Source organism: Prionailurus viverrinus, chromosome C1 (genome assembly GCF_022837055.1).
Source record: "Prionailurus viverrinus isolate Anna chromosome C1, UM_Priviv_1.0, whole genome shotgun sequence".
Classification (NCBI taxonomy): Eukaryota; Metazoa; Chordata; class Mammalia; order Carnivora; family Felidae; genus Prionailurus; species Prionailurus viverrinus.
The window spans coordinates 206,530,082-206,556,389 of NC_062568.1; the positions used below are offsets into that span (position 1 = coordinate 206,530,082).

The following is a 26,308-nucleotide window of genomic DNA, read 5'->3' on the forward strand; positions in this document are numbered from 1 at the left end:
GCGTGCGTAGTGCGCGCACGTCGCGTCGACCCGAGGCGCTCTCGCGAGAAGAGCCGTGCAGGCTGGGAAAAATGGCGCCTCCCAGCCCCCGGGAGCCCAAGGCCCAGTCGGCCACTAGCGCGGCCAAACCCGACGGGGAGATGGTGCTACCGGGCTTCCCGGACGCGGACAGCTTCGTGAAGGTAAGTTTGCTGTGCCTCTGGGGCATCGGGAGCCGCCCGAAGTCGGCCAGAGGTAGGCCCGGATCCAGTCGGCGGCCGCCCAGCCGGCCGCACGCGCGCTGCTGCCGGCCCCGGGTAGGGATCGAGAGGCCGCTGTCCGAGCCGGGCACAGTCTTTCACTTCCCCTCCCGGGCGGTGATCGCACGCGAACACTGAGGGACGCCCCGCTTCCCAGGACCCTCGTTCTCACATTGAGCCCATGCAGCCTCGGGTGTGGAGAGCCGTGTCAGCGTCTTGGGAAGGGCTTCCTTGTCACCCTGATGTCCCCAGCCCTCGGGCCCTCGTCCCCGCCCGGGCCTGAGCCACCTGACCAACTCCCCGGAGGGGCTCGGTTGCTTTACGCCGCATGGGCATCCTCCTCTCCCGCGGCCGGGATGATCCTCCTTTCCTCTTATGCGGTGCAGTCCTATATAATCCCAGACCCTGGGTGTAATGTCACCTGTAACAGCTGCCACCAACTCAGCCTCCTCTGGGTGCCTTAGAACATTTACCATTGCCTCCTCGGAGGAACACAGAGAGGGTTCATCTAAATTATTTGTGTAATGCTTTTTAAACATGAACAAACAAAAGTAGGTTTAATTATGCCTCGTGCATAACTCTTACAAATCCACAAAACTAAAATAATTTGTAAATTAGCACCGTGTATTCCCCCAACCTCCACTCAGCTAGGTGGATCATCATTAGCAGATGTCATTATTAATTCATTTGTTTGGCTGGGATAGTTCTTGGACCACTAGCCATGGTCCTGATTGGGTGGCGTTCATGCTCACCAGCTACCATGTATCCCACCTCCTTTCTCTCCCCCTCTCCTCCCAACTGGAACCATTCATTACACAACTCACAGTGGTGTCGTTTGGCCTTCATGTTACCAACCATGATTTCTTTATGACAGCACTTCAGGTTTTTTTTCTCATGATCGAACCACAATTAAAATATGGGGCGCCTGGGTGGCGCAGTCGGGTGAGCGTCCGACTTCAGCCAGGTCACGGTCTCGCGGTCCGTGAGTTCGAGCCCCGCGTCGGGCTCTGGGCTGATGGCTCAGAGCCTGGAGCCTGTTTCCGATTCTGTGTCTCCCTCTCTCTCTGCCCCTCCCCCGTTCATGCTCTCTCTCTGTCCCAAAAATAAATAAACGCTGAAAAAAAAAATTTTTTTTAATAAAATAAAGAACCACTTGGCACTAACTGGAACACAAACACAAGTCCAGTCGTGGGCAGTGATGGTCATACTTTGGTCAGTGAAAGGATCTAGAATGTTCTTACGTTTTAGATGCTTGCCTAAATGGAAACATGGAAGTCAATTCCCATAGAAAATTCATGGACCTGAATTTGAGTGGTAATAATGGTAGCACTTAGGTGCTTACCAAGCACTACCTTTTCTGATCTCATTAGCTCATTTAATCCTTACGACAGCTCTATGGGGCTCGCACTTTTATTATGCCTCTTTTTCAGAGGAGAAAACTAAAGTCCAGATAAATTAAACAACTTACCCAAGATCACAGCTGATAGGTAGCAGAGCCAAGATTCAAACCGAGGCCATTTGTTTTTTTAATGTTTGTTTATTTTTGAGAGAGTGAGAGCACAGGGGAGGGGCAGACAGAGAGGGAGACAGAGGATCCGAAGCAGGCTCTGCACTGACTAGGGAGCCCGACTCAGGGCTCAAACTCACGAACCGTGAGATCACGACCTGATCCTAAGTCGGACGCTTAACCGGCTGAGCCACCCAGGCATCCCCAAACCCAGGCCATTTTGAATATTAGTCTTGTATGTATTTAGTCTTCCTCTCCCACTCTCCCAAGAATGTAAGCTCCAAAACTTGGTTCCTGAGGTAAAATCAGCACTAAATGAATATTTGTTGAATGTGTGAAGATGCATCGTCTAGCACAATGTATTGTATATAGTAAATCTTGAGTAAAATGAGCTTTTTAAAAAAAATTTTTTTTAACGTTTTATTTATTTTTGAGACAGAGAGCATGAACGGGGGAGGGTCAGAGAGAGAGGGAGACACAGAATCCGAAACAGGCTCCAGGCTCTGAGCAGTCAGCACAGAGCCTGACGCAGGACTCGAACTCACAAACTGCGAGATCCTGACCTGAGCCGAAGTCGGCCGCCTAACCGACTGAGCCACCCAGGCGCCCATATTTTAACATTTATTTATTATCGAGAGAGAGAGAGAGAGAGAGAGAGAGAGAGAGAGAGAGAGCATGAGAGGGGCAGAGAGAGAGGGAGACACAGAATCCGAAGCAGGCCCCAGGCTCCGAGCTGTCAGCACAGAGCCCAACGCGGGGCTCGAACTCACGGACCGTGAGATCATGACCTGAGCTGAAGTCGGACGCTTAACTGACTGAGCCACCCGGGCGCCCTGAGAAAAATGAGCTTTTGAATGAATGGGGACCCGTGTTTAAAATATGCTTGTTATAATAGATAGATAGATAGATAGATAGATAGATAGATAGTTAGATAGATAGATAAAATGCTTGTTTTGGGGTGCGTGGGTGGCTTAGTCAGTTAAGCGTCTGACTCTTGATCTCAGCTCAGGTCATGATCTCACGGTTTATGGGATTGAGCCCCAGAACGGGCTCTGTGCTAACAGTGCAGAGCTTGCTTGGGATTCTCCCTCCCTCCCTCCCTCTCTCTCTCTCTCTCTCTCTCTCTGTCTCGCTCTGCCCCTCCCCCACTGCTTTGCATGCATGCACACACGCTGTCTCTCAAAATAAATGAATAAACTTTAAACAAAAAATGCTTTTTTTCTGGTTTTTGACAGTTTGCTCTTGGGTCAGTGGTGGCAGTCACCAAGGCATCTGGGGGCCTACCACAGTTTGGCGATGAGTATGATTTCTACCGAAGTTTTCCTGGTTTCCAGGCATTTTGTGAAACACAGGGAGACAGGCTGCTTCAGTGGTGAGTACTCTATTATTTTATTACAGTGAGAATAATGAATATAAAGAAGACGATAATTTTTCCTAGATTAGTTTGATCTTCATCATATTTTTCTGTGCTATCAAGACCTATAACATATAAAAATGAGACAGTGGGGGCACCTGGGCGGTTCAGTCAGTAAAACATGTGACTCTTGATCTTGGGGTTGTGAATTCCAGCCCCACGTTGGATGTAGAGATTACTTAAAAAAAAATAAAACCCTTGGAGCGCCTAGGTGGCTCACTCAGTTAAGTGTCTGACTCTTCGTTTAGGCTTAGGTCATGATCTCACTGATCACATGATCGAGCACCGTATTGGGCTCCACATTGACAGCATGGGGTCTGCTTGGGATTCTCTCTCTCCCTCTCTCTCTGCCCCTCCCCTACTCATGCACTCTCTCTCTCAAAATAAATAAATAAACTTAAAAAAAAAAATAGGGGCTCCTGGGTGGCTCAGTGGGTTGGGTGTCCGACTTCAGCTCAGATCATGATCTCACAGTTTGAGTTCAAGCCTTGTGTTGGGCTCTGTGTTGACAGCTCACAGCCTGGAGCCTACTTCAGATTTTGTGTCTCCCTCTGTCTCTTCTCCTCCCCCACTTGTGCTCTCTCTCTCTCTCTCTCTCTCTCTCAAAAATAAATAAACATTTAAAAAAAAATTTTTTTTAGGGGCACTTGGATGGCTCAGTTAAGCATCCAACTCTTGGTTTCAGCTCAGGTCGTAATCTTGCAGTTCATGAGTTCGAGGCCCACATCGGGCTCTACGCTGACAGTGCAGAACCCGCTTGGGATTCTCTCTCTCCCTCTCTCTCTGCCCCTCCCCTGCGTGCTCTCTCTGTCTCTCTCAAAATAAATAAATAAACAAAAAAATGTTTTAAATAAAATTTAAAAAAAATTTTTAACATTAAAAAAATAAATTTTTTTAAAGAGTGGATTTTTCTCATCTATTTCATTTTTTTATTATTTTGTTTAATGTTTATTTATTTTGAGGAAGAGTGTGTGCACATGCAGGGGAGGGGCAGATGAGAGAGAGAGAGAGGATTTTGAGCAGGTTCCGCACTGCTATGAGCACAGAGCCTGACGTGGGGCTCGATCCTGCAAACCCATGAGACCATGACCTGAGCCAAAACCAAGAGTCAGAGGCTTCACTGACTGAGCCTCCCAGGTGCCCCAATTTTATTTATTTTAGAGAGAGAGTGAGCGGAGGAGAGGGGCAGAGGGAGAGAGAGAGTGAGAGAGAATCCTAAGCAGACTCCATGCTCAGAGTGGACCCTGATGCAGGGCTTGATCCCACGACCTGGGATCATGACCTGAGCTGAAATCAAGAGTCAGGTGCTCAACTGACTAAGCCACCCAGGTCCCCCAAGACAATGGATTTTGATTAGGGAAATGTTATTTGGTACCTTTTGAGTTTAACTTTTAAAAAACATTGACTCTTGCACTATATGTGAATCTTTTTGAATAACATGGGACTTGAAAGCCTAGATCCAAGAGTCTCTCATACAGCTTGCAGGGACGTGAGGATTAGCTTTTTAATAAGAGTATGAGGACAGACAGTACACAAACAGTGTTTTTGTTTAACTGTCATGTGACAGAGTTAGAGAATCTCTTTTAGATTTCATGATAAAGCAATGAATGAGGAGTGTATTATTTACGTAGTATGATGCATTCTTTAGAATTTAAAGGAAGCTTTCAGTAATTTCTTCCATCCCTTCAATTGACAGGTGAGGAAAGTGAGTCTGAGTGAGATTTAGGGAATTGCCCAAGGCCACACAACTTTGCTATAAGGGTGCAAATACTATTAGTTTGATCACAAAGTATCGGGAACAGTCTAAGTCAAGCCTTTCAAGCTTTCTCTCAGACTGGGAACAAATGAATAAAGGTATACAAACTAACCTTGGTTTTCTTGTCCTTTTAGCATGAGCAGAGTAATGCAGTACCACGGGTGTCGAAGCAACATTAAGGACCGAAGTAAAGTGACAGAGTTGGAGGACAAGTTTGATTTGCTGGTCGATACCAACGACGTCATTCTGGAAAGAGTGGTGAGTGTTTCACCCTACTCTTAAGATAATTAACAAATGGGGGCACGTGGCTGGCTTGGTCTCAGGGTCATGAGTTGGAGCTCCATGTTGGGCATAGAGATTACTTGAAAATGAAATCTTTAAAAAAAAAAAAAAGATAATTAACAAATGAGGAGCTTTTGTATTATTAAAATATGAAAAGAAACCCCAGCATCTGAGGAAATGAAAAGGAAATTTAGCATTTCTTTTTTTTTTTAAGTGTTTATTTATTTTGAGAGAGTGGGAGAGAGAGAGAGAGAGAGAGAGAGAGAGGATCCCAAACAGGCTTTACACTCAGCACAGAGTCCAGCGTGGGGCTCGGTCTCACGACCATGAGATCATAACCTGAGTCGAAATCAAGAGTCAGATGCTTAACTAGCTGAGCCACCCAGACGCCCCAGAAATTTAGCATTTCTTGTTCCAATGACATTCCCTTCCTGACAGTTGGCTTTTTTTCCCCAAAGATAACACAGTTGTCTTCAAATAAGTTACTTCAACCTATCACTGCTCAGTGGAGGCCTGTTAAGAAATTCACGTTCCAGGTTTGCAAGTCCTATTTGCATTGCGAGAGAAGAGGCTTCTGGGTACAGAGCCTAACCAAAATTGAGTCTTTTTTTTTTTTTCACTGTTATCTACTATCTGCTAAACAGCCTGATTTGCATGATTAGAAGGAGATGTGGATCATATGATCTGGCTTATTGTCTACTTAGGCCCAATTCTACAGCAGGAAATACACAGAGATCGTCCAAAACAAATTGAACCCTCAACCATGTGACAGCCCTGCAGATATTTAAATCACACACTCCTGTCCTGTGAAGTCATCCCTCTCATAGTCTCAATGCCCATGGGTCCTTCAGCAGTTTCTCATATTTTATGATTTCAAGTCTGGCCATGCTACCATTTGTCATCTGGATGCCCAGACTGATACCCTATGTCTGCTTCAATGGGGCAGAATGGATCAAAACACCCTCCATTCTCCCTCTGAGTACCATCCTTCCTTATTTAATAGCTACAGTCTAGGGTCTTTTTGATTCTTTTTGTGGGCCAGATCACACTGTTTAATCATTTTTCAATTTTCAGTTCAACTGAGAGTTGTCAGGGAAACTGATCAAGGGTTGGGAGTGGTCAATTACTGCCCTGTCTTTGAGCAAATAATGTTTTAATTATTTGGGCTGACTTTCTTGTGTGTGTTTATATATGTTCCCACGCATGATTCTTTGAATATATTTCTTTTTTTTTTTAAGTTTATTTATTTATTTTGAAAGAGGGACAGAGAGAGCAAGTGGGGGAGGGGCAGAGAGAGAGGGAGAAAGAGAATTCAAAGCAGGCTCCGCACTGTCAGCACGGAGCCCAGTGCAGGGGCTAGAACTCACAAACCGCCAGTCCATGACCCGTGCTGAAACCGAGAGTCAGACGCTTAACCCACTGATGCAGCCAGGCGCCCCTGAATGTGTTTCTTAAGAATGTCAAATAATTAACCTGTTAACCCTGAACTGTTGTCTCTTGCCCCTAGGGTATTTTACTGGATGAAGCTTCAGGTGTGAATAAGAACCAACAGCCAGTCCTCCCTGCAGGATTACAGGTCCCCAAGACAATAGTGTCCAGCTGGAACCGCAAGGTGAGGGAGGCTTTTCAGATGGACTAGAGCTTCTAATGCCAGCTTTACAATAGGGCCCCTGGCCGTGCAAGTCTGCATTTCTGTTCTGATTCATTGGACACAGAACTGGCCACTGCCCAACTTGTTCTCATGGACAGGCACAACCTAATTACCTCTTCTCTCCTTTGCACCCTGCAACCTAATCCACAACACACACTCTCAAATGAATGCTTTTGGAAGGCAGAAATAGGATTTGTATTTCTCATCGATGAGTTGCGGTGTTATAAGCTATTTGTATTTGTTATCGTAGGCAGGAGAATATAGCAAAAAAACAAAATCTGAAACTTTCCGGTTGCTTCATGCCAAAAACATCGCCCGGCCTCAGCTTAAATTCCGAGAAAGGATCGACAACTCCAACACGCCATTTCTTCCTAAGATCTTCATCAAGCCCAACGCTCAGAAACCCCTCCCTCAGGGTAAGTCGTGCAGGCTCTGCCTAAAGAAAGCGGGAAAAGTCTCCCCCCGCCTCCCTGTCTTGGAAGGAGCCAGCTAACTCCTCCATAACTAGACAAGATGTGAATGTATTCACCCCTTTTGTGATGGCATTTTTGTTTTTGTTTTTTTAATGTTTCTTTTTGAGAGAGAGAGACAGAGTGCGAGTGGGGAGGGTCAGAGAGGGTAGGAGACACAGAATCTGAAGCAGGCTCCAGGCTCCATGCTGTCAGAACAGAGCCCAATGTGGGGCTCGCACTCGTGAACTGTGAGATCATGACCTAAGCCGAAGTTGGATGCTTAACTGACTGAGCCAGCCAGACACCCTGGGATGACGTTTTTGTTGCTCCTTGGGTCTCTAGCACTCTCTAAAGAAAGGAGGGAACGCCCACAGGATCGTCCAGAGGACTTGGATGTCCCCCCTGCCCTGGCTGATTTCATCCATCAGCAGAGAACCCAGCAGGTGGAGCAGGACATGTGAGTATTTGCCTGTCGGGATTTTCTGCCGTGAGTGATTATTGCCTTTATGCCGCATTCTCACTCGGCTTCACTCTTGTAAAATATATCCGTGTAAACAGAGAATCTGAGGCATGGGTGATTGTTATCACTATCCTAACAGTGGATCTCTTTGGTCAAACCTCCTGCTGGTGTTCACAGAGGGCCTGCACAGGTGACATCTTGGGTAACCGTCACCAGTCCTCAGAGGTAGCACTCGCTCTCACCCCCACCACCCCCACCGAGAGATGCTGACTTCCCATACAACCAGAACTCGAAACCTCCAGTTTTCTTAAAACAGTCCTTCCTCTACGGGCACCTGGGTGGCTCAGTCGGTTAGGCGGCCGACTTCGGCTTAGGCCATGATCTCATGGTTCATGGGTTCGAGCCCTGCGTCGGGCTCTGTGCTGACAGCTCAGAGCCTGGAGCCTGCTTCGGGTTCTGTGTCTCCCTCTCTCTCTGCCCCTCCCCTGCTCATGCCCTGTCTCTCTCTCTCAAAAAAATAAATGTTAAAAAAAAAACTGTCCTTCCTCTCTGACATTCTGCCTTTCTCACCAGGCATGAGATAGGGGCCCGCTAAAAAAGTCAGTAAGGAGACGGCATTTTGCACTGGCAGTGTAAGCATCTGCAAAAAACTGCGTAGGGGTGCCTGGGCAGCCCAGTCGATTAAGCATCTGACTATTGATTTTTGCTCATGTCGTGATCTCCCAGTTCATGGGTTCAAGCCCCGCACTACACTGACAGCACGGAGCCTGCTTTGGATTCTCTCTCTCTCTCTTCCTCTCTCTCTGCCCCTCCCCTGCTCACATACACACTCTCTGTTTCTCACTCTCTTGAAATAAATAAACTTTTAAAAATTAATTAAAATTTAAAAAAGAATAATTAACTGCTTAAAATAGACAAAGGGACCTTGCCTTCCGTATGAAAGAAAAAGGTGGCAATGACTTTGCTGGTGTTGGTCTTTTTCTCACATATAGCTGGAGTCTGCCCTAGCGGCATGCCCTCGGCCCCAGCTCTGCACCATGAGGCCACAGGCAGGTGCAAAGGAATAAAGGTGATGACTCATGGCCCTGCCCTCAAGGAACTCAGAGATTTAGGGTTTTTATGCAAGTAGATGACAGAAAAACAAAAAATAGAGCCTTTAGCATATGACCAATTGAGATACCTGCCCCATTCCCTCTCTCTCTCCACAGGTTTGTGTTTTTTCCCCCCAAACCACAAGGAATTCTACATTGCACATTTTTTTATCATCCACAGTGGCAGTCATACAGTGTTTTGAAATAAGAGTTCAGGTTTTTATAAATGAGATTTTTTTTTTAAGTGTATTTATTTTGAGACACAGAGAACGCAAGCAGGGGAGGGGCAGAGAGTGGGGAGAGAGAGGGGGAGGGGGAGAGGGCGAGGGAGGGAGAGAAAGGGAAAGAGAGAGGAGAGAGAATCCCAAGTAGATTCCACACTATCAGCGCAGAGCCCAGTGTGGAGCTCGAACCCATGAACCTTGAGATCATGATCTGAGCCAAAATTAAGAGTTGGACGCTTAACCGACTGAGCCACCCAGGTGCCCCATGAATCAGTAGATTTTTAATTAATCACATTATAAGGGTGAACCAGTATGACATGATCTTTTTTTTTTTTTTTGATGCCCTTGAATTCTCACTGAAATAATGGTGCTTTTTATAGAGAGAAGATATTTTCACAGTGTTCTTTGCTCATTTGTCTTTACAAATTGGATTAAAGCAGTTGTTCTTCCTTCAATCACAAAACTCCTCAAAAGGACTTTTCTTTTTGTTTTGTTTATTCAGGTTCGCACATCCTTATCAGTATGAACTAGATCACTTCACTCCACCAGATTCAGTCCTTCAAAAGCCAGAACCCCAGGTTAGCATCCAAACTCAGTTTATGGACGATGGCCAGGTAGCCCAGGAAAAATCCAATCCATGCAATCTTGGCTTTCTTTAAGTATCTTTTAAAGTAGAAGGTTGCAACTTTGAGTCATTTCTTGAACTCCTAATTCATTTTGTGCTTTAGCGAAGGATGATTCGTAATGTTCCTCTCTCTTCCGACCTGTGCGTTCATGCTCCAGTTATATAGGCCTGTGGGAGAAACACCCTGCCATTTTGTATCCTCCCTGGACGAACTGGTGGAGCTCAATGAGAAGCTCTTGACTTGTCAGGAGTTTGCGGTAGACTTAGAGGTAAGTTGTGAATGACCTTGAGTGAAATTTTACATCCTCTATGAGTGCACCTACTTGAGGAGTATAAAATTAATACCAACAGATCTATTTTTTGGCAGAGACCAATCAGCCTTGTAACTTTTGTAGCTGGCCTCCTAAAATCCGTAAAGGAAAGCCTAGCAAGATCATTTTTCCCTGTTCTCCCCTCTTTCCGGGTTTTAGCACCACTCCTACAGGAGCTTCCTGGGGCTGACCTGCCTGATGCAGATCTCCACCCGAACAGAAGACTTCATTGTCGACACCCTGGAGCTCCGAAGTGACATGTACATTCTCAATGAGAGCCTCACAGACCCCGCCATCGTTAAGGTCAGCCAGCCTTTTCCAGCCCTGGCGCATGAGCGCAGGATTTAAGTGCTTTCGTTTTACTGTTTCATTATTTCAACGTAGACCTGGTGACGTGGAGAGAAATCATTGTAATTTCCTGCACTCGGATCCCCCACGCTAAACTGCTTTTGTTTCTAAGCCCCAGTTAGAACAGCCTAAGATACAGCTTCCAGCTCGTTACCACCCGGGGCGACGGTACGTCATGTTAAGGATTCCTGCAGTGAGCCCATGCCATCAGGATCCTGCGGACTTAATGACTAGCCTTGAAGCCAGTGGAGCTGTTTTCTCAGAATCACTGGCTGTTAGCAGTTTCAGACTTGAAGAGTGTGCCATTAGGAGCGTAGAAGGCTGTCGGTCCAAACTAAAAGAAGCGTTTAAAACTGAACGCATCTGAATCTGCCTTCTGGCTTCTAATTCCAGAGTTATAATCCCCTAGAGGTAGAGTGTGTTTCGGGGCACAAGTGGCCTCGTGCACATTGTACCCCCTGAGTCCGGCTTTGTTTTCAGGTCTTCCACGGTGCTGATTCAGACATAGAATGGCTACAGAAAGACTTCGGGTTGTATGTAGTGAACATGTTCGATACCCATCAGGCAGCACGCCTTCTTAACCTGGGCAGGCACTCGCTGGACCATCTGCTGAAACTCTACTGCAACGTGGAATCCAACAAACAGTTTCAGCTGGCTGATTGGAGGATACGGTCAGTTTGTGCTTAACGAGGAAATGCTGATGGCGCAGGAAGCATGGGTGCCCATCAGCGTCTCGTCCCCGCAGACCTCTGTTCAGACTGTGACGTTAGCCAAACCTTGAGTTGAATGTCGCTGGTCTTTCTTCCAGCTGTTTCCAGCACAGCTGGAAGTGTTAGGGTGACCACGTGGAGTGTGTGTAGGGCTATCACACCATGCTTCTCGGGAATAGAGGTTGGAAGAGGTGTGCCGTGTTCGTGTCTGTATCCCTGCCAGTCTCTCGTTTGAAACTCAGATCTCTGCAGTCGGGATGGGTGCGTGCGTGCGTGTGTGCGTGCGTGCGTGTGTGTGGTGAATTCCCAGAGGTCTGAAAGAATTCTAAGGTATGTAGGTGATCGCACCTTATAATGAGTATTTACTAGAGTGTGAGATTTTGGTGGAGTCCTGCCACACTTTCCGGGGTTTGGGCTCAGCTCGATCACTGTCAGGTGGCCGGCTTCCTGAGTTTGCAGCTGTTGTTTGCAGCCTCCTCCCATGAGCTTTCCTCCAGTTGTGCACACCAGAACTTCCAAAGAGGATCTAACAAAGCCCAGATAGAAGATGAAAACTGACAAAGCCTGAAAGCCACTACCTGTTATTTAACCCTTGCCATGTGCCAAGCACTGAGCTAAGAGCTTCGGGGATGTTGTGCTGGGTGGTCCCCACAGCAGCCTGTGAGGTGCCGGCCTTCATTTCCCGGGTGAGGAAAGTGAGCCCAGTGACTTGTCCGAGGACAGGTATTGAGAGCTAAGATTCAAACTCGGGATCCCAGTGTCTCTATTTTCAACCACATCGTTACCTGCTGCCCTTTCTCCCCAACCGTGGAGACAGTGGCTTGTCCTGTTAAGATGGAGGAAATGTCGCCATAACTGGAGTATTGGCTGTGATACTAAAAGGAGCCAAAGTCTTATTAGCACCCTCAGAGCACATAGCTTACATTGCCACACCCGGGGCAGAAACCAGCAAAATTATTGCCTCTGTTGCAATTCTAGACCTCTGCCTGAGGAAATGCTCAACTACGCCCGAGATGACACCCATTACCTGCTTTACATTTATGATAAAATGAGGCTGGAGCTGTGGGAGCGAGGCAACCAGCAGCCCGTGCAGCTGCAGGTGGTGTGGCAGCGGAGCAGGGACATCTGCCTCAAGGTACAGTGTCACCGGTCACGGCCACCCTGTCTCGGGCCGGGTCCTCGTGCTTTGCTTTGTTCTTTACACAGAGGAAAAGAGCCAAACGTCTTCAAGAGCCCAGGGCACAATTCTGATTCCCATTGATCCTGAATGTTCTGTAATGCATTGCAGAAATTCATCAAACCTATCTTCACGGACGAATCCTACCTCGAACTGTATAGGAAGCAGAAGAAGCATCTCAACACACAGCAGCTGACAGCCTTTCAGCTGCTGTTTGCCTGGAGGGATAAAACAGCTCGTAGGGAAGATGAAAGTTACGGGTAAGGGATTAGACGTTCTTTTAATATCTGCTCCTAGACTGAGCAGCTCGGGTGACAAGGAAATAATGGGCTTTTTTCTTTTCACCCTGAAAGTGTGTTACGTTTTCCCCTCCCGGGTTGTAGCCTTTTAATGGGGCTCGCTGGCTGAATTTAACGTGCTACCACTGTGTGTTTTGTTCCAGATACGTCCTGCCAAACCACATGATGCTAAAGATAGCTGAAGAACTGCCCAAGTGAGTCTGAGAACTGATAAATATGTTGACTTTCTCAACAGAGAAATTTTATCCTTCAAAAATCAGCCTCTCTGATAGTTATTACCCCAGTGCTGTTGACTCAGAGAAAATGAGTGCTCTAAGGAAGTTCACGAGTCCAAGGATTCAGAATTTCCTCCCTTGGACTGCCCAGTAGGAACTAAAGCTTCTGAACTGCAGCCGTTTTCAATGGTTACGCCTCAGATCGGATCCGCTGTGAGTCTGAGCCTCCAGTACCCACTCTGAAGGGAGGAAAGTGTCACAGATGCTCTCCTCTGTAATTTGGAATCTTGGGGTTTTGAATGCTTTATGATGTTCATTGAAGCATACGCAGAGAATCCAAATTCGTCATCTCTTGTTGACCCCGTTGCAGTGCAGCGGCTCGGCAGGGCTGTGGTGCCCCTCTCCAGCTCTCCCTGTTAGCCGGAGGCAGGCTGCAGGGGCCACCTCCTCCAAGCTTGCCGCAGCAGAGAGCACATGCGGAAGCGGCTGGCCCCGACTGCCCCCCGCTAGGAGCTCGTCTCCCTGGTCTTCCCCTCAGCCGTAGCGCTCGGGCTTCCCCGATCACCGTGCTTGTCTGGAAGCCTCGGAGGGCCGTGTCCCGGGGTGATGAGTTTGTCCTTCCTTGTCTTCAGGGAACCCCAGGGCATCATAGCTTGCTGCAACCCTGTTCCACCCCTCGTACGGCAGCAGATCAATGAGATGCACCTCTTGATCCAGCAGGCTCGGGAGATGCCCCTGCTGAAGGTAAGAAGCTTTGCTGCCAAAGGTTCTCAGCTCACCAGGCTCTGTCTGCTGGCACCTGTGGTCTTCTCCATACATGATCTGGTCTCCGTGCTAAAGAGAAACCCCAGGAGGGGCGCCTGGGTGGCTCAGGCAGTTAAGCGTCCACCCTCGGCTCAGGTCATGACCTCGCGGCCTGTGAGTTCAAGCCCCGCGTCAGGCTCTATGCTGACAGCTCGGAGCTTGGAGCCTGCTTCAGATTCTGTGTCTCCCTCTCTCTCTGCCCCTCCCCCGCTCACACTCTGCCCCCCCCAAAATAAATAAAAATTTAAAAAAAAATTTTTTTTAACCCCACGAAAATAATAGGGGCTAGGAAAGCCAGTAGACATGTCTCCTTGATGACAGTGAAAAGCTAAAGCTCATCTTTGTTATTTTATGATCCTGTCTTCAATAAGTCAACAGCAAGTAATGTCTAATGACTGGGCCAGTTAGCTGTTGTTGGGAGGCAGTTAACCTGGTGGAATAAAATGGATTGAGGGTCACAGCGCCCGGCTGGCTCGGAGGGGCGTGCGACTCTCGATCTCAGGGTTGTGAGTTTGAGCCCCACATTGGGTGTAGCGATTACTTAAATAAATAAACTTAAAAAAAAATGGATTGAGGGTCTCAGTCCAGGGAGCATGTTTTGGAAGCCTGACAGGGGTCCAAGATGTGAAATGATAACGTCTTGTGAGTTTGGCGGTCCCAGAAATGGAAGGAAAGGAACATGAACAAGAAGCGCCATCAGAAGAAAGGTCGATGGGAATTAGTAACAGACGATGAAAGCAACTGCCATTTTCTTTGAGCACCGGGTGAAGTACCCCGGCGTGTTCTCAGACTGTGGATTTGGGGATAATGGAAGTGGAGTCTAGGACAACTCACTCCAAATATAAAGCCTAGGTGACTGGGAAAATAGGAGGGCCTCAGATAGAAATGGGGAATTCAGGAAGATCTGATTTTGTGAAGGAGATGCCAAACTTTCGACAAACTCAGGCGAAGGCAGGCTAGCCAGCCAAAAGTCCGGTTACCTGCATCTCCACGCACGTGGCACCGGGTGTGGGCACAGTGGCAGGTGTGTGTGTGTGTGTGTGTGTGTGCACATGCCTGTGTCGATGCTACAGCATGTTCGGATAGATCTACGTGTCTTGGTTTGTATTTGGGGGGGGGGGGGGAGCAGGTTTTTTTTAATCTTTATTTTTGAGAGAGAGAGAGAGACAGAACGTGAACAGAGGAGGGGCAGAGAGAGAGGGAGACACAGAATCTGAAGCAGGCTCCAGGCTCCGAGCTAGAAGGGGACAATTTTTAACGGTGTTGCCTCAGTAGTAACATTGGCATATGGTAAACCATATTTGTAATTTTTTTGAAAGATTATTGACCCAGAAAAACTTAAAATCAATTCCTTTAGGATGTGTAAAGATATACACATCTCAGTCCTCGTGTTAAAGTTTCCTTTGTTGGCTCTACAGCTTGTCCAGGGAAAGAGAAACCCTGGTCTCTAGACAAGAATCTCTTTCAAGCTCTTGCAAATCTGCTGCGTCGTCCCTTGCCATGAGAAAGGCTTTCATTCTTTCGTTCAACAGATAATTACCGAGTACCAACTGATCATATCGCCAGGCACTGTAAGGGATGAAGGACGAAAGAAAATCTCTGGGCTCGTGAACGACAGTCTAGTGAAGGGCACAGTCTATGCCAGGGAAACACGTGCAGGCGCCCCACTGGCGTACCTTTCCTCAGATGCTTTTTATTTTTCCTCCTCAGTCTGAAGTGGCAACCGGCGTGAAAAAGACCAGCCCGCTGCCCAGTCCCGAGGTATGGTCCTGCATCTGTCCTCTCTTTCCAGTGGGCGGGCGGGGTGGGGGGGGGACACCAGTCAGAGCCGGTGCAGGACAAACCTCCCTGTCCGAGGCAGCCCCCAGCACAGTAGTGAAAAGCTGCTGCACGCTTGCAAGGCTTTCATGAGGCCTGTCGGTTTCTTTCTGACGTAGAGATTGGAGAATGTTCTCTTTGGACCCCACGACTGCTCCCACGCCCCTTCAGATGGCTACCCTGTCGTCGCAAGCGACGGTAACGTAGAGGCCTCTGGAATGCCCTGGAAACTGCCTTGCACGCTGTCCGCTAGGCTTTGACCTTACTGGCTTCCATCCCTGTAGGGCCCGTGCCCATGCAGAAACAGGCAAGCCTCTTCCCTGACCAAAGAGAAGAGGACGCCCCTCCAGAGACCAAATGCCTGATCGCTACCGCTGTCATCACGTTATTTAACGTGAGTAGTGGGACTCGCCGGTGAGGTGATGTAGACCGGCAGGGATTTGTTGGCTTTACCAGACAGGCTGTATGCCTGGAGCGTCGCATCCACTGTGGACGCTAATGCCAGAAGTAAAACCCAGGCCGGAGGGGACAGGCGTGGAGACAGATCTGCTAAGCAGTCTGTGAGAGATGGGCGGAGGATTGTCTCCTGAGCTCTGTGTGAAGAGATCCTCGAGGAAGGGTTAACATCTTGACGAGAGCGCTAACGCCTGGCGGGGAGGAGGGCGTGGGCCACGGTGATCCATAAGCAGGACCTTCCCGACAGCCACAGTGGAGGCGGCTCGGCCTGAGTCCCGGAAGGGGCCGGCTGAGCACTCTCGTGAGCGTAGCTCGTTGCGCCCCAGCACGCCCCGGTGCCATCCGCGTGTGCTCTGGATGCAAAAGAGGGTTAGGCTTTGAAATGCGTTTCTCTACGCTGGCCGATTAAGGAAAGCGAAGGGCAGGATATGAGGGCACTGGGAAGCGGGGAGATACGTGTTTCCCATCCCAAAGAGGGGCCGAGTCGTGGTAGGTCGTGACCCCGTCCAGTATGGGACCGAGTGTGGCCAACCTGGGTCAGGCCGTGTTCCCGGAATACGCACTGGGTTGTGACGGAGCCTGTCCGGTCTGTCCTCCCTAGTGGGTGTTTCTGCCAGTACTGGAATTTCAGGCTGTTTGCAAAGGGAGGATGAACGGTGTGGTTGTTGGTCAAGATAGGTAGATACCAAAATGACCAGGATGAAGGGAAAATACACAGGTAAGACTGAATACTGCCAACAACAGAGGTGGTAGAGGAAAAATTCAGAATTTCTGGAAAGAAAGAGAAGCAAGCGTCTGATCCGTTTGGACAAAGACGAGGATCGAGCTTAGCAGGTGTTCACGTGAGAAACAGCTGGGCGGTTCCGGAGGTTCCAGAATCACCCCAGAGCGCGAGGCCGCAGCCAGGAAGACAAAATGCCGCCTGCGAGACCTGGTGCCTGAGAGTTAACTTTCTCACTTAATCACATAAACTTAGATTGGGTCTGGCTTCAGTAACTCGTGACCAGAGAAATCTGGGCGCTTTAACTGAGTCATCAAGGTGACTCAGCAGCTACAAATCCGAGCGTGAACTTGGGGCCGTGTGAACACGGAAGCGCTGTACTTAACAAACCGTCGTGTCTCTGTGCCCTGCGTGGCAAGACTGCTACCACAGAGCACACGGAAGGATAGCATGCATGCTGAACCCGGTTGGAAGCAACACCCTGGTGCAGAATTGTCCTGATTCCCTGCAAAAGTGTGTAATTTTTTTCATTTGTGAGTGTCCGGTTACAACCTCGAGTTCTAGAGCCAGATGGACCTAAGTTTAAAGTCCTCATTGTGCCGCTGTTAGCCGTCGGGGTCTGGAAGACCTAGCCTCTCTGTGCCTCAGTTTCCTCATCTGTAAGATGGGGAGAATAATACCACATACTTTAATGGTCTGTAAGGACACAGTGAGAGTTCATTGGTTTAATAAATAGATGTTAAGTACACCCCACTGTGTGCTATTACAGGCTATTACAGTGCTTTATGCAGACAAGAGCCCTAAAAACTTAGCCAGTATTCTTATTACTGTTACGATTATGCCATTGCTTGTATCGTATTCCCACAAAATGATGACGGTGATGAGTTGATCGTTTTCTGTTTGTCCCTGCAGGAACCTAGTGCTGAAGAGAGTGGAAAGGGCCCACTAACAGTTGCACAGAAGAAAGCCCAGAACATAATGGAGTCCTTTGAAAATCCATTTAGGATGGTAAGTAAGCGTTGTGTATCTAGTTGAGGGCTGACGGAACAGGCAGAGGTTTCTGCCGCTGTAGGGGCCTTTTGCCTGGAAAAGAGGCCGACAGCCCAGGAAAGAGGGAGCCCCTGAATCCAGTGTGTCCGTTCGTTGTCCCTGGTGTCCAGGTTGGGATGGAGTCGGGATCTTCTCAGATGAAACCGGCAAGGATACCTCGCTCAAATGCCAGTGAGCTATGGCTCGGCTGATGCTCTGAACGAGGCCTCCCATGCTGACACCAACCGAAACCCCCTGTCCAGTTCCTGACCGCCTTTAACACGACTGTTTCCGTCCCTCCAGTTTCTGCCTTCTCTCGAACGCCGCGCTCACGTTTCTCAGGCAGCGAAGTTTGATCCGTCATCAAAAATCTATGAAGTAAGTGGACTCACCATCCTTTCCAAGAGTGACTTTCTAGGAAAAGGAGACTTCTTAATTATCTGAACTAGCTCTTGTCTTAAGCCCATCTTGAACCTCCTGAAGACAGAAAACGCTTTATATATAAATACATATAAGCATAGCTTCTAGAGAGAGAGGCGAGAACTTTATTCTGACTTTCAGAAGCATTTGGGAACCTTTTAAGAAAGAGGCTTTTGGGGTTTTTTTTAATGTTTTTTTTTGTTGTTGTTTTTGTTTTTTAATTTGAGACAGAGAGATACAGAGCGTGAGCAGGGGAGGGGCAGAGAGAGAGGGAGACACAGAGTCTAAAGCAGGCTCCAGGCTCTGAGCCGTCAGCACAGAGCTTGTGACACGGGGCTCGAACCTACGAACTGTGAGATCATGACCTGAGCCGAAGTCGGACGCTCAACCGACTGAGCCACCCAGGTGCCCTGAGGCTTTTGGTTTTAATTGAAGTTTAATTTATATGTCACAAAGTGCACAGATGTTAGGTGTACAGCTTGATGCCTTTTTTTCCTTTTTTTTTCCTTTTTTTTTAAATTTACATCCAAGTTAATTAGCATATAGTACAATGATTTCAGGGTAGATTCCTCAATGCCCCTGACCCATTTAGCCCATCCCCCCACACACACACCCCCTCCAGTAACCCTCTGTTTGTTCTCCATATTTAAGAGTCTCTTATGTTTTGTCCCCCTCCCCGTTTCTATGTTATTTTTGTTTCCCTTCCCTTATGTTTGTCTGTTTTGTTTCTTAAAGTCCTCATATGAGTGAAGTCATATGATATTTGTCTCTCTCTGACTAATTTCGCTTAGCATAATAGCCTCCAGTTCCATCCACATAGTTGCAAATGGCAAGATGTCATTCTTTCTGATTGCCGAGTAATAGTCCATTGTATATATATACCACATCTTCTTTATCCATTCATCCATCGACGGACATTTGGGCTCTCTCCATCCTTTGGCTATTGTCGACAGCACTGCTATAAACATGGGGGTGCATGTGTCCCTTCGAAAGAGCACACCTGTATCCCTCGGATAAATACTTAGTAGTGCGATTGCTGGGTCGTAGGGTAGTTCCATTTTTAATTTTTTGAGGAACCTCCATACTGTTTCCCAGAATGGCTGCACCAGTTTGCATTCCCACCAACAAGGCAAAAGAGATCCTCTCTCTCCGCATCCTCGCCAACATCTGTTGTTGCCTGAGTTGTTAACGTTAGCCATTCTGACAGGCGTGAGGTGGTATCTCACTGTGGCTTTGATTTGTCTTTCCCTGATGATGAGTGAAGTTGAGCATTTTTTCATGTGTCGGTTGGCCATCTGGATGTCTTCTTTGGAGAAGTGTCTATTAATATCTTTTGCCCATTTCTTCACTGGATTATTTGTTTTTTGAGTGTTGAGTTTGATAAGTTCTTTGTAGATCAGCTTGATGCATTTTTATATATGAATATTACTTTAAGGCTCTTATAGATGACAGCTTAAATTTAAAACACTCTGTCTTCTGTTGTTTGGTTTGTTTTTAATAGCATAATGAGGAATAAGGAAATACCTTCCCTGGAGCCCCATGAGATGTTCCTGGGAGCCAGCGTTGTTAATTGTCTGTTAAAAGCCTTCTTCCTTCCTGCAGGAAGTTCCTGCTCCAGTCAGATGGACGGCCTGGCTCCGTCTGCCTCCCGCTCTTTCATTAGGCACCAAGGGTCAGGCCAGAAACCTGACGGGCCCCTGCCCTGTCGCTGGTGGTTAGCCTCCTGCCTTTAGAAATGGGGAGTCAGGTGGATCTTATGCCTTCTCCCCCTCTTCCCCCACCAGTTGTGGCCCATTCGGCAACTGTACGTCCCTTACCGTGCTTCTGTCTAATGTCAGCGAGATGCGTCCTGACCGCAGGCAAATGTTCATACAGAAGCAAACAGCCCTGAGAAGTCCTGCCTTGAATCCCAGCTCCACCATTTGCTAACCGTGGGCCCTCAGACGAGTTATTTAGCTTCTCTGAACCTATTTCCCATCTCAAAGTGGGGGTGATGATAATGCCTTTGTCCCGGGGATTATTAGAAGGGATTGAATGAGACAACGGATGGGAATGCATCCGGCTCAGTGCCTGCAATACAGTTGCCCTTTGTCCTTCTTGGTAAAGATTTTATAAATAAAATGGATTTTTTTGTGTGTGTGTCATCAGATTTGGAACTTCTGACTTAGAACATGTGTAGTTGTTAGGTTAGCATGTCCGGTATCACCCCATTAAAAAAATACAGCGTTCCTGGGTGGCTGAGTTTCGGAGCGTTTTTGTCTTGTTTGTTTTCATTGTAGATCAGCAACCATTGGAAGCTGGCGAGCCAGGTGCAGGTACGCAAAGAATCTAAAGAAATTGCCAAGGAGAAGGCAGCGGAGCAAACAGGTAGTGCTCACTTCCTTGTAAGTCAGCCCGTCGGTGTGTCTGTCAAAGAACGGGCCTTGGACATCATTCTGTTTGTTCAACAAAGTGCCCGTATGGCAGCAAACAGAACGGCATGGCCCCTGCCTGCGGGGCTTGCCTTTTCCTGGGGGACAGTGGACAGCCTACTGTGAACGTTTGTCCTTTCAGATGGCCAGAGACACTTCCACGGGGAGAGGGGTAGGAGGTGCTTGGGGGCGGGCACGGGGGAGTGGTGGCTGCTTCCGTGTGGCGTTTGGTGAAGGCAGTCTAATCAATGTGACACTGAGCAAAGACAGGCTGCTTCCAGGGGAAGCCCCACAAGTCCAAGGCCCCGAGGCGGTCGCTTGTCGGGCGCGCACAGAGAGAGGCCGGGAAGCCAGCACGGCTGAGGGGAGGAGAGCAGGAAGGGCTGTTGTGAGGACACGGCTTATACTCCCAGCAGACTGGGAAGCTCTGGAGGGTCTGAGTGGAGCAGTGACCTGCACTGATCTTCAGGGGCCACGGAGGGCCCAGTGGAGAGGGCAGGAGTGGGAGCCCAGGTAGGAGACAGGGTGGTAACCCAGGTGAGGGGACGAGCGGCTGGAAGCCGACGTTTCCGGTGGTGACACTGACAGCGTGCCTCACCCGACTCGCCAGAAGGTTTGGGCCTGAGTGATTAGAAAGACGAGGGTGGCCAGCAACAGAGTAAGAGCGCACAGGGCGCCAATTTGGGTTTCGTTCTGGTCCTCGATGTGCCGTGGTTGAGGTCCATCTGAAACGTCCTCAGGGAGGAGTCACGTAGGTGGTGGACGTCTAGCTTGGGCTCTCAGGAGAGGGGCAGGTGGGCCGTCAGATTGAGAGTGTGGGGAGAGCAGCCAGGCCTGAGCCTCAAGGCAGCCGCTCTTCCAAGCCTGGGGGAGAGGGGCCGGTGCGGGAGGCTGGGGAGCAGGGAGGACGCCCTGGCTGTGGCGGCCCCGGCAGCCGGAGCAGCCGGATGAGGAAGGAGGCTTGGCTGCCGGAGGCAGCAGCTCCACAGACAGTGCTCTCTCTTGCAGCCGCCCGGGACCAGGCCAGGGAAGAGTACAAAGCAACAGCGGAACAGGCCGTGTCCGTCCGACAGCAGGCTGCCGTACGTGCCGGCCCTTCTCTTTCTTTTAGGAAACCCGATGCCCCTGGTTGTGGCCAGGATTTTCCTCGAATGGCAGGAGGGCTTGCCCTGTGGTTCAAATTAAATGCTATGTCTTCCCCGTCCATTTTGGCTTGTCAGTTAGTGCCTGCCTTATTTCCCCTCAAAAAAGTTTATATCGTAATTCCTCTCAGATGATTTCCTCTGTTGAATTTACGCTCAACAGACCGTACCCCTGACTCTAGTAGTAGATAAGGTGCTGAAGCTTCTAACAGCCAAGCCTGCCTACCGTCCTGCTCTGCCCTAGTATGTATTTCGTTCTCCACCCCGCTAGAGCCCTCCAGAGCACATAGCCCATCTTTCCTCGGTGACCTGCCATCATTCTCTAGCGAGGGATTTGTTCCACGTGGCCCTAGCCCTGCCCAGACTCACGGCCCGCACTCCCCTTCCAGTTGCCAGCACAGCGGCGGAGTCCCTAGTGGGACCGTCCGTCTGTCTCACCTACCCCCGTGCTTGCTTCCCTCTACAGCTAGAAAGCGCCGCCAAGAAGAGAGAGCGAACGACAAGTGACCCGAGGACCACAGAGCAGAAACAAGAGAAGAAACGACTCAAAACTTCTAAGAAGCCAAAAGACCCGGATCTGCCAGAAAAAGATTTTACCCCTTACGACTACAGCAAGTCGGATTTCAAGGCTTTTGCTGGTGAGGCCGGGACTGGTGCCCTTTAAGGAATGTCTGGCCGCCTTAGGGGGGAGGAACTGTAGCGCGAAGCAAGCGTGCCCTAGGCACCGACTAAGCCCGAGAAGGACAAGGCACCGGCGCCCTAGGAGCCTGCAGCGCCCGGACAGAAAGCGCCGCCCTCCTGTGCTGGGCCTTACTTGCCGGGGCCTCTCTGGTAGCTGAGCGAGATGGCACGCGTGGTCTTTCCTCACTGTAGCTTGTGCCCAGAAACACATTTTCTCAGACACACAAACATGGTAAGGAGTTTACTGAAGAAACCTGACGCCCCTGAGGTGCTCTGCCCTTCCTTGGCCCGTCAGAGTCCGTGTACGTTGGAGGGGCTACAGGCGGCGTTCCTGACTCTAGAGCAGCCTCCTTGGCACCACGTCCCTTTGAAGAGAGAGAAGGTAGCGCAGGATTGTCACCTCACAGCCCAAGTTCCCGACAGTGGCATCTGACCAGCACACAGACCAGAATGGGTTTCCTCGGTGGAAAAAGAGCCAGTGCTGTAGCCACCTGCCCTGAGCTGAGAATAGATCTGTGAGAAACGAGTGTTCGGGCTGTCCTTCTGTACTGGGAGCGTGACACGTGGAAATGTGTCAGCAATCGGCCCACCTCGTAAAGGGGTCAGCAGGCTGACAGCCCCACCCTTCCTGAACACCGAGCACCCACCCAGGAGTCCGCCCGTTGGGTGTACTGACTCCTGTACGTGATCGCTGGCGTCTCTCTTCTCTTACCTTCCAGGAAACAGCAAATCGAAACCTTCTTCCCAGTTTGATCCAAATAAGCAGATGCCATCTGGCAAGGTAAGACATGTATTTGACACCGAAAACTAGTGAGATTGTATATGTCAGCTATATTTTGATTGAAAATTAAAAAACAAAACACAAGATACAGCTAATAAAAAAAAAGAAAAAAGGAAAGACAGGGCACCTGGGTGGCTCAGTCGGTTAAGCATGCGACTCTTGACTTCGGCTCGGGTCGTGATCCCAGGGTCGTGGGATCGAGCCCCGCGTCAGGCTCCGCATTGAGCGTGGAGCCTGCTTAAGATTCCCTCCCTCTCTTTCTGCCTGCCTCCCTCTGCCCCTGTCCCCCACTTACGCACACTCTCTCTAAAATAAAAAAATTTTTACATGAAAAATAGAAATCTGCTTGAGAATTCTCACGTGCTCGTGGTGCTTTTTTTTTTTTTTTTTTTTTTTTTTTTCCCTCTTCCACTGCTGGGAAGAGAGCCCAGCTAGGAATCATCAGTCATCTTCCTTTGCATATCTTTGCCCTCACCTCATCCCTTCCCAAGTCCGGACAATACCCGTCAGCTCTTCCAGCAATAAAAAGAAAAAGAAAAAAAAAAAACAGCTTTTTTTTTAAAGAGGCCGTAAAGGCTGGCATGCGGTTTGCTACCATGGGAATCACAGCCGCAGGCCACAGACACTCCTTTCTGGGCCGGCACAAGCCTGCATTCGCCCCCGTGGGTGCCGTGGTGCCAGTCGGAGCCAAAAGTGGCCGAAAATTTGCACGCGGAGGCTGAGGCCCGTGTGGAGCCCTCCTCCGGACGGCCTTTTCTTCAGAGCACCCAGAAACGTCCAGTGGAGAGAAAACCAGTCACACCGGCGGCGCTGGTGTCTCGGGAGGGCCTTCTGAGCTGTTTCCTGTGTCTCCTGCAGTCAGGTTATCACTCAGCCAAAGTGATTTTTTTTTTTTTCTTTTTATCTTTTCAGAAATGCGCCATACCCAAAAAACTTAAACAGTCGGTGGGAAACAAAAGCATGTCCTTTCCAAGCGGAAAGCCAGACAGGTATGTGGCCAAGGCCGGCGTGGCCCCGCAAACCCAGCAGCGGCTCAGAGGTCTCAGCTGGAAAGACCCAGAGAGCCTCACTGGAGCAGATCCCTCCCGGTCACTCTAGGAAAGCCGAGCTGGGAGGAGGGGAAGGGACTGCCGAGTGCTGTTACTGTGTCCCAGACTCAGATTCCTGTCACTCACCACCTATCGCCACGCAGCTGCCTCGGGGTCACCTCCGAGCAGATAGGCTTGGAATTTTCCTAGATCAGCCCAATTCTGAGGAATGGGGGGGAAAAATCAGTGAAGTAAATGTGGGTTGTCATTTAAGAAAATTTTAGTTAAGAACCTGAAACGCTTATCCTCAGGACAGACCCTGAAACCAGAGGACTCACCCCTGGGGGGTGGCCTGATGAGGGAATCTGCCTTTAGATCTTAGCCAGCACAGCCACCCTCGTTGGGCCCCAGGGCACTGCCCCAGCCCGCTCTTGTCTGCCAGGGTGGGGGGGCACCCTACTGCCAAGCTCAGTTGTCCAGGACCACCGCCCCCCCCGCCAACAAACCAGGCTCCCCCAGTTGTGCATTAAGGTTTGCAAGGTTTTATGAACAGCTGAGAGCAGCTCTCCAGCCAAACTGGAAGAAGTTAACTCTTGTTTTCATATTGTCTCCGCAGAGGTCTCAGGCACAGCTGGCCAAAGAGATAGCGCTGGAAGAGACCCCTGGAATTCCCCAGCGGACCGGAAGCACCAGACGGTGGTGCTGGTTTTGTACAGACTCATTTTTAAACCATTAAAAATAATTCTTACTGGAAGAAAGCGGGTTCCTGACTTTTCCTTTGCTGCCACCACAGTTCCGGCAGGAGAGGACAGATCCCACCCTGTTCAGATCACCGTCTCCGGCTGTCTGTGGGTAAGCGTGCCCTGGAGGACACTGTGATTTCTGGAGAAGTCCAGAATCATTCCTGAGAGAGAACACAGGAGAATCTCCTATGACTCAGAAAAGGGCAGCACCCAGAAAACACAGAGCACCCTGTTCATGGAGCATCGACTCTCCATTTTAAGAGGGTTCCATGAGCCGTGCTCCCTCCTTCACATGCCTTCCAGTCATGCCAGTGAAAGCCAAATGGTAAAGACCCCATGGGGGGGGGGGGGGTGAGGGGGTGGGGTGGAGCAGGGGTGGGGGGCGGCTGGTACAGCTTTAGAACCAACTGTGGCCTCTAGAGGGCCCAGTCTCTTCCCTGTACCTGTCTCCCCCCCCCCCTTTTTTTTTTAACTTCCCCAATTAAAAAAGTAATAGCATGTTCACTGTAGGAAATGAGGAAAAGAGAACAATTATATCGTCCCCCTACCACACAGAGATAAGCTTTCACGCTTTGGTAGAAAGGCTTTCTACTATGTGTGTGTTCATTTCCAAACTTGGATGTATGCTTCTGCAGTTTTTCACCTTTAAAGTTTCTATCTTTTCTCATTCCAAAATTCATTCTAGTTAAGCACCATTATTGAACATGTATATTTGCATTTTTATGTTCTTCTTAATAATGGAGCGTTGAACTTCTTCAGAATTCCATTTGATTTTAATATCAAGATGGGATATTAAGCCAAGAAGGCACAAAATATACCATCATTTTTGTTTTCACAACTACTTAAACAAAGAACGTATTTTCATAGAAATTTTTCCCAGAGATCATCGAGAGGGCTGGCTGTGTGCGACCCCCGGAGGGGCCATGAAGCCAAAGCAGGCGCACTGCCAGGGAGCAGCCAGTCAGGCAGAACAGCGAAGAACAGCCCAGGCCCAAAACGGGCTGATGTTTGGCCTAGTCAGGACTGGAACGGTCGCAACCAACAGAAAAGCCAAACTGTCGGTGGCTTAGCAAAGCAGATGTTTTTTTCCTCTCTCCTCAGTCCTAGTTAGTCCAGAGCTAGTGGGACAACTTTGCAGTCCTCCCTCTGGCACTTACGTGTGGCGCTGCCGTTCTCAACAGGAACGTAGGGCTTCCACCGCATGGGTTACGGGGACCTGCCATGGCTCCATCCATCACATCTGCATTCCATTCAGCTGGAAGGAGTGGGAGACGCACACCCACCTCCCTTTACGTGGAAGTTGCCCGTTTCCACTTCCCATTGGCCGGCCTATAGTCACATGCCACAGCAAGGGCTACTGGGAAAGTCATTTCTGTGCCCACGTGCCCCTAAAAGTCCAGGATTCTGATGCAGTTTGGAGAGAATGGACAGTGGGGCACGATAAGCAGTCTCCCCCCAAATCTCAGAGTCCCTGCGATTAAAAAATGGGACAGATGGTAACTTTTAAGAGTGA

The 26,308-nt window shown here is 49.2% G+C and overlaps 1 protein-coding gene across 1 annotated transcript; it reads left to right on the top strand.

Annotated features, from left to right (window-relative positions):
• The first annotated feature begins 26 nt into the window (after positions 1-26).
• EXOSC10 (exosome component 10) lies at positions 27-24,806 on the top strand. Its single transcript, XM_047870836.1, has 25 exons — positions 27-182; positions 2,982-3,118; positions 5,051-5,174; positions 6,706-6,810; positions 7,100-7,265; positions 7,644-7,758; positions 9,579-9,654; positions 9,860-9,970; positions 10,172-10,315; positions 10,841-11,031; positions 12,049-12,205; positions 12,359-12,507; positions 12,690-12,740; positions 13,394-13,505; positions 15,276-15,326; positions 15,503-15,581; positions 15,668-15,777; positions 17,473-17,568; positions 17,893-17,967; positions 20,289-20,376; positions 21,429-21,502; positions 22,029-22,200; positions 22,963-23,024; positions 23,937-24,013; positions 24,669-24,806. The coding sequence occupies exons 1-25, from the start codon at positions 72-74 to the stop codon at positions 24,697-24,699; spliced, it is 2,664 nt and encodes an 887-aa protein (XP_047726792.1). The 5' UTR covers positions 27-71; the 3' UTR covers positions 24,700-24,806.
• The last annotated feature ends 1,502 nt before the right edge of the window (positions 24,807-26,308 follow it).

Coding starts and splice junctions, on each gene's coding strand:
- EXOSC10 (XM_047870836.1), top strand. CDS start 72: ATGGCGCCTCCCAGCCCCCGGGAGCCCAAGGCCCAGTCGGCCACTAGC. Junction 11,032..12,048: donor CTGGCTGATTGGAGGATACG/GTCAGTTTGTGC, acceptor TTGCAATTCTAG/ACCTCTGCCTGAGGAAATGC. Junction 15,778..17,472: donor CTGTCATCACGTTATTTAAC/GTGAGTAGTGGG, acceptor TTGTCCCTGCAG/GAACCTAGTGCTGAAGAGAG.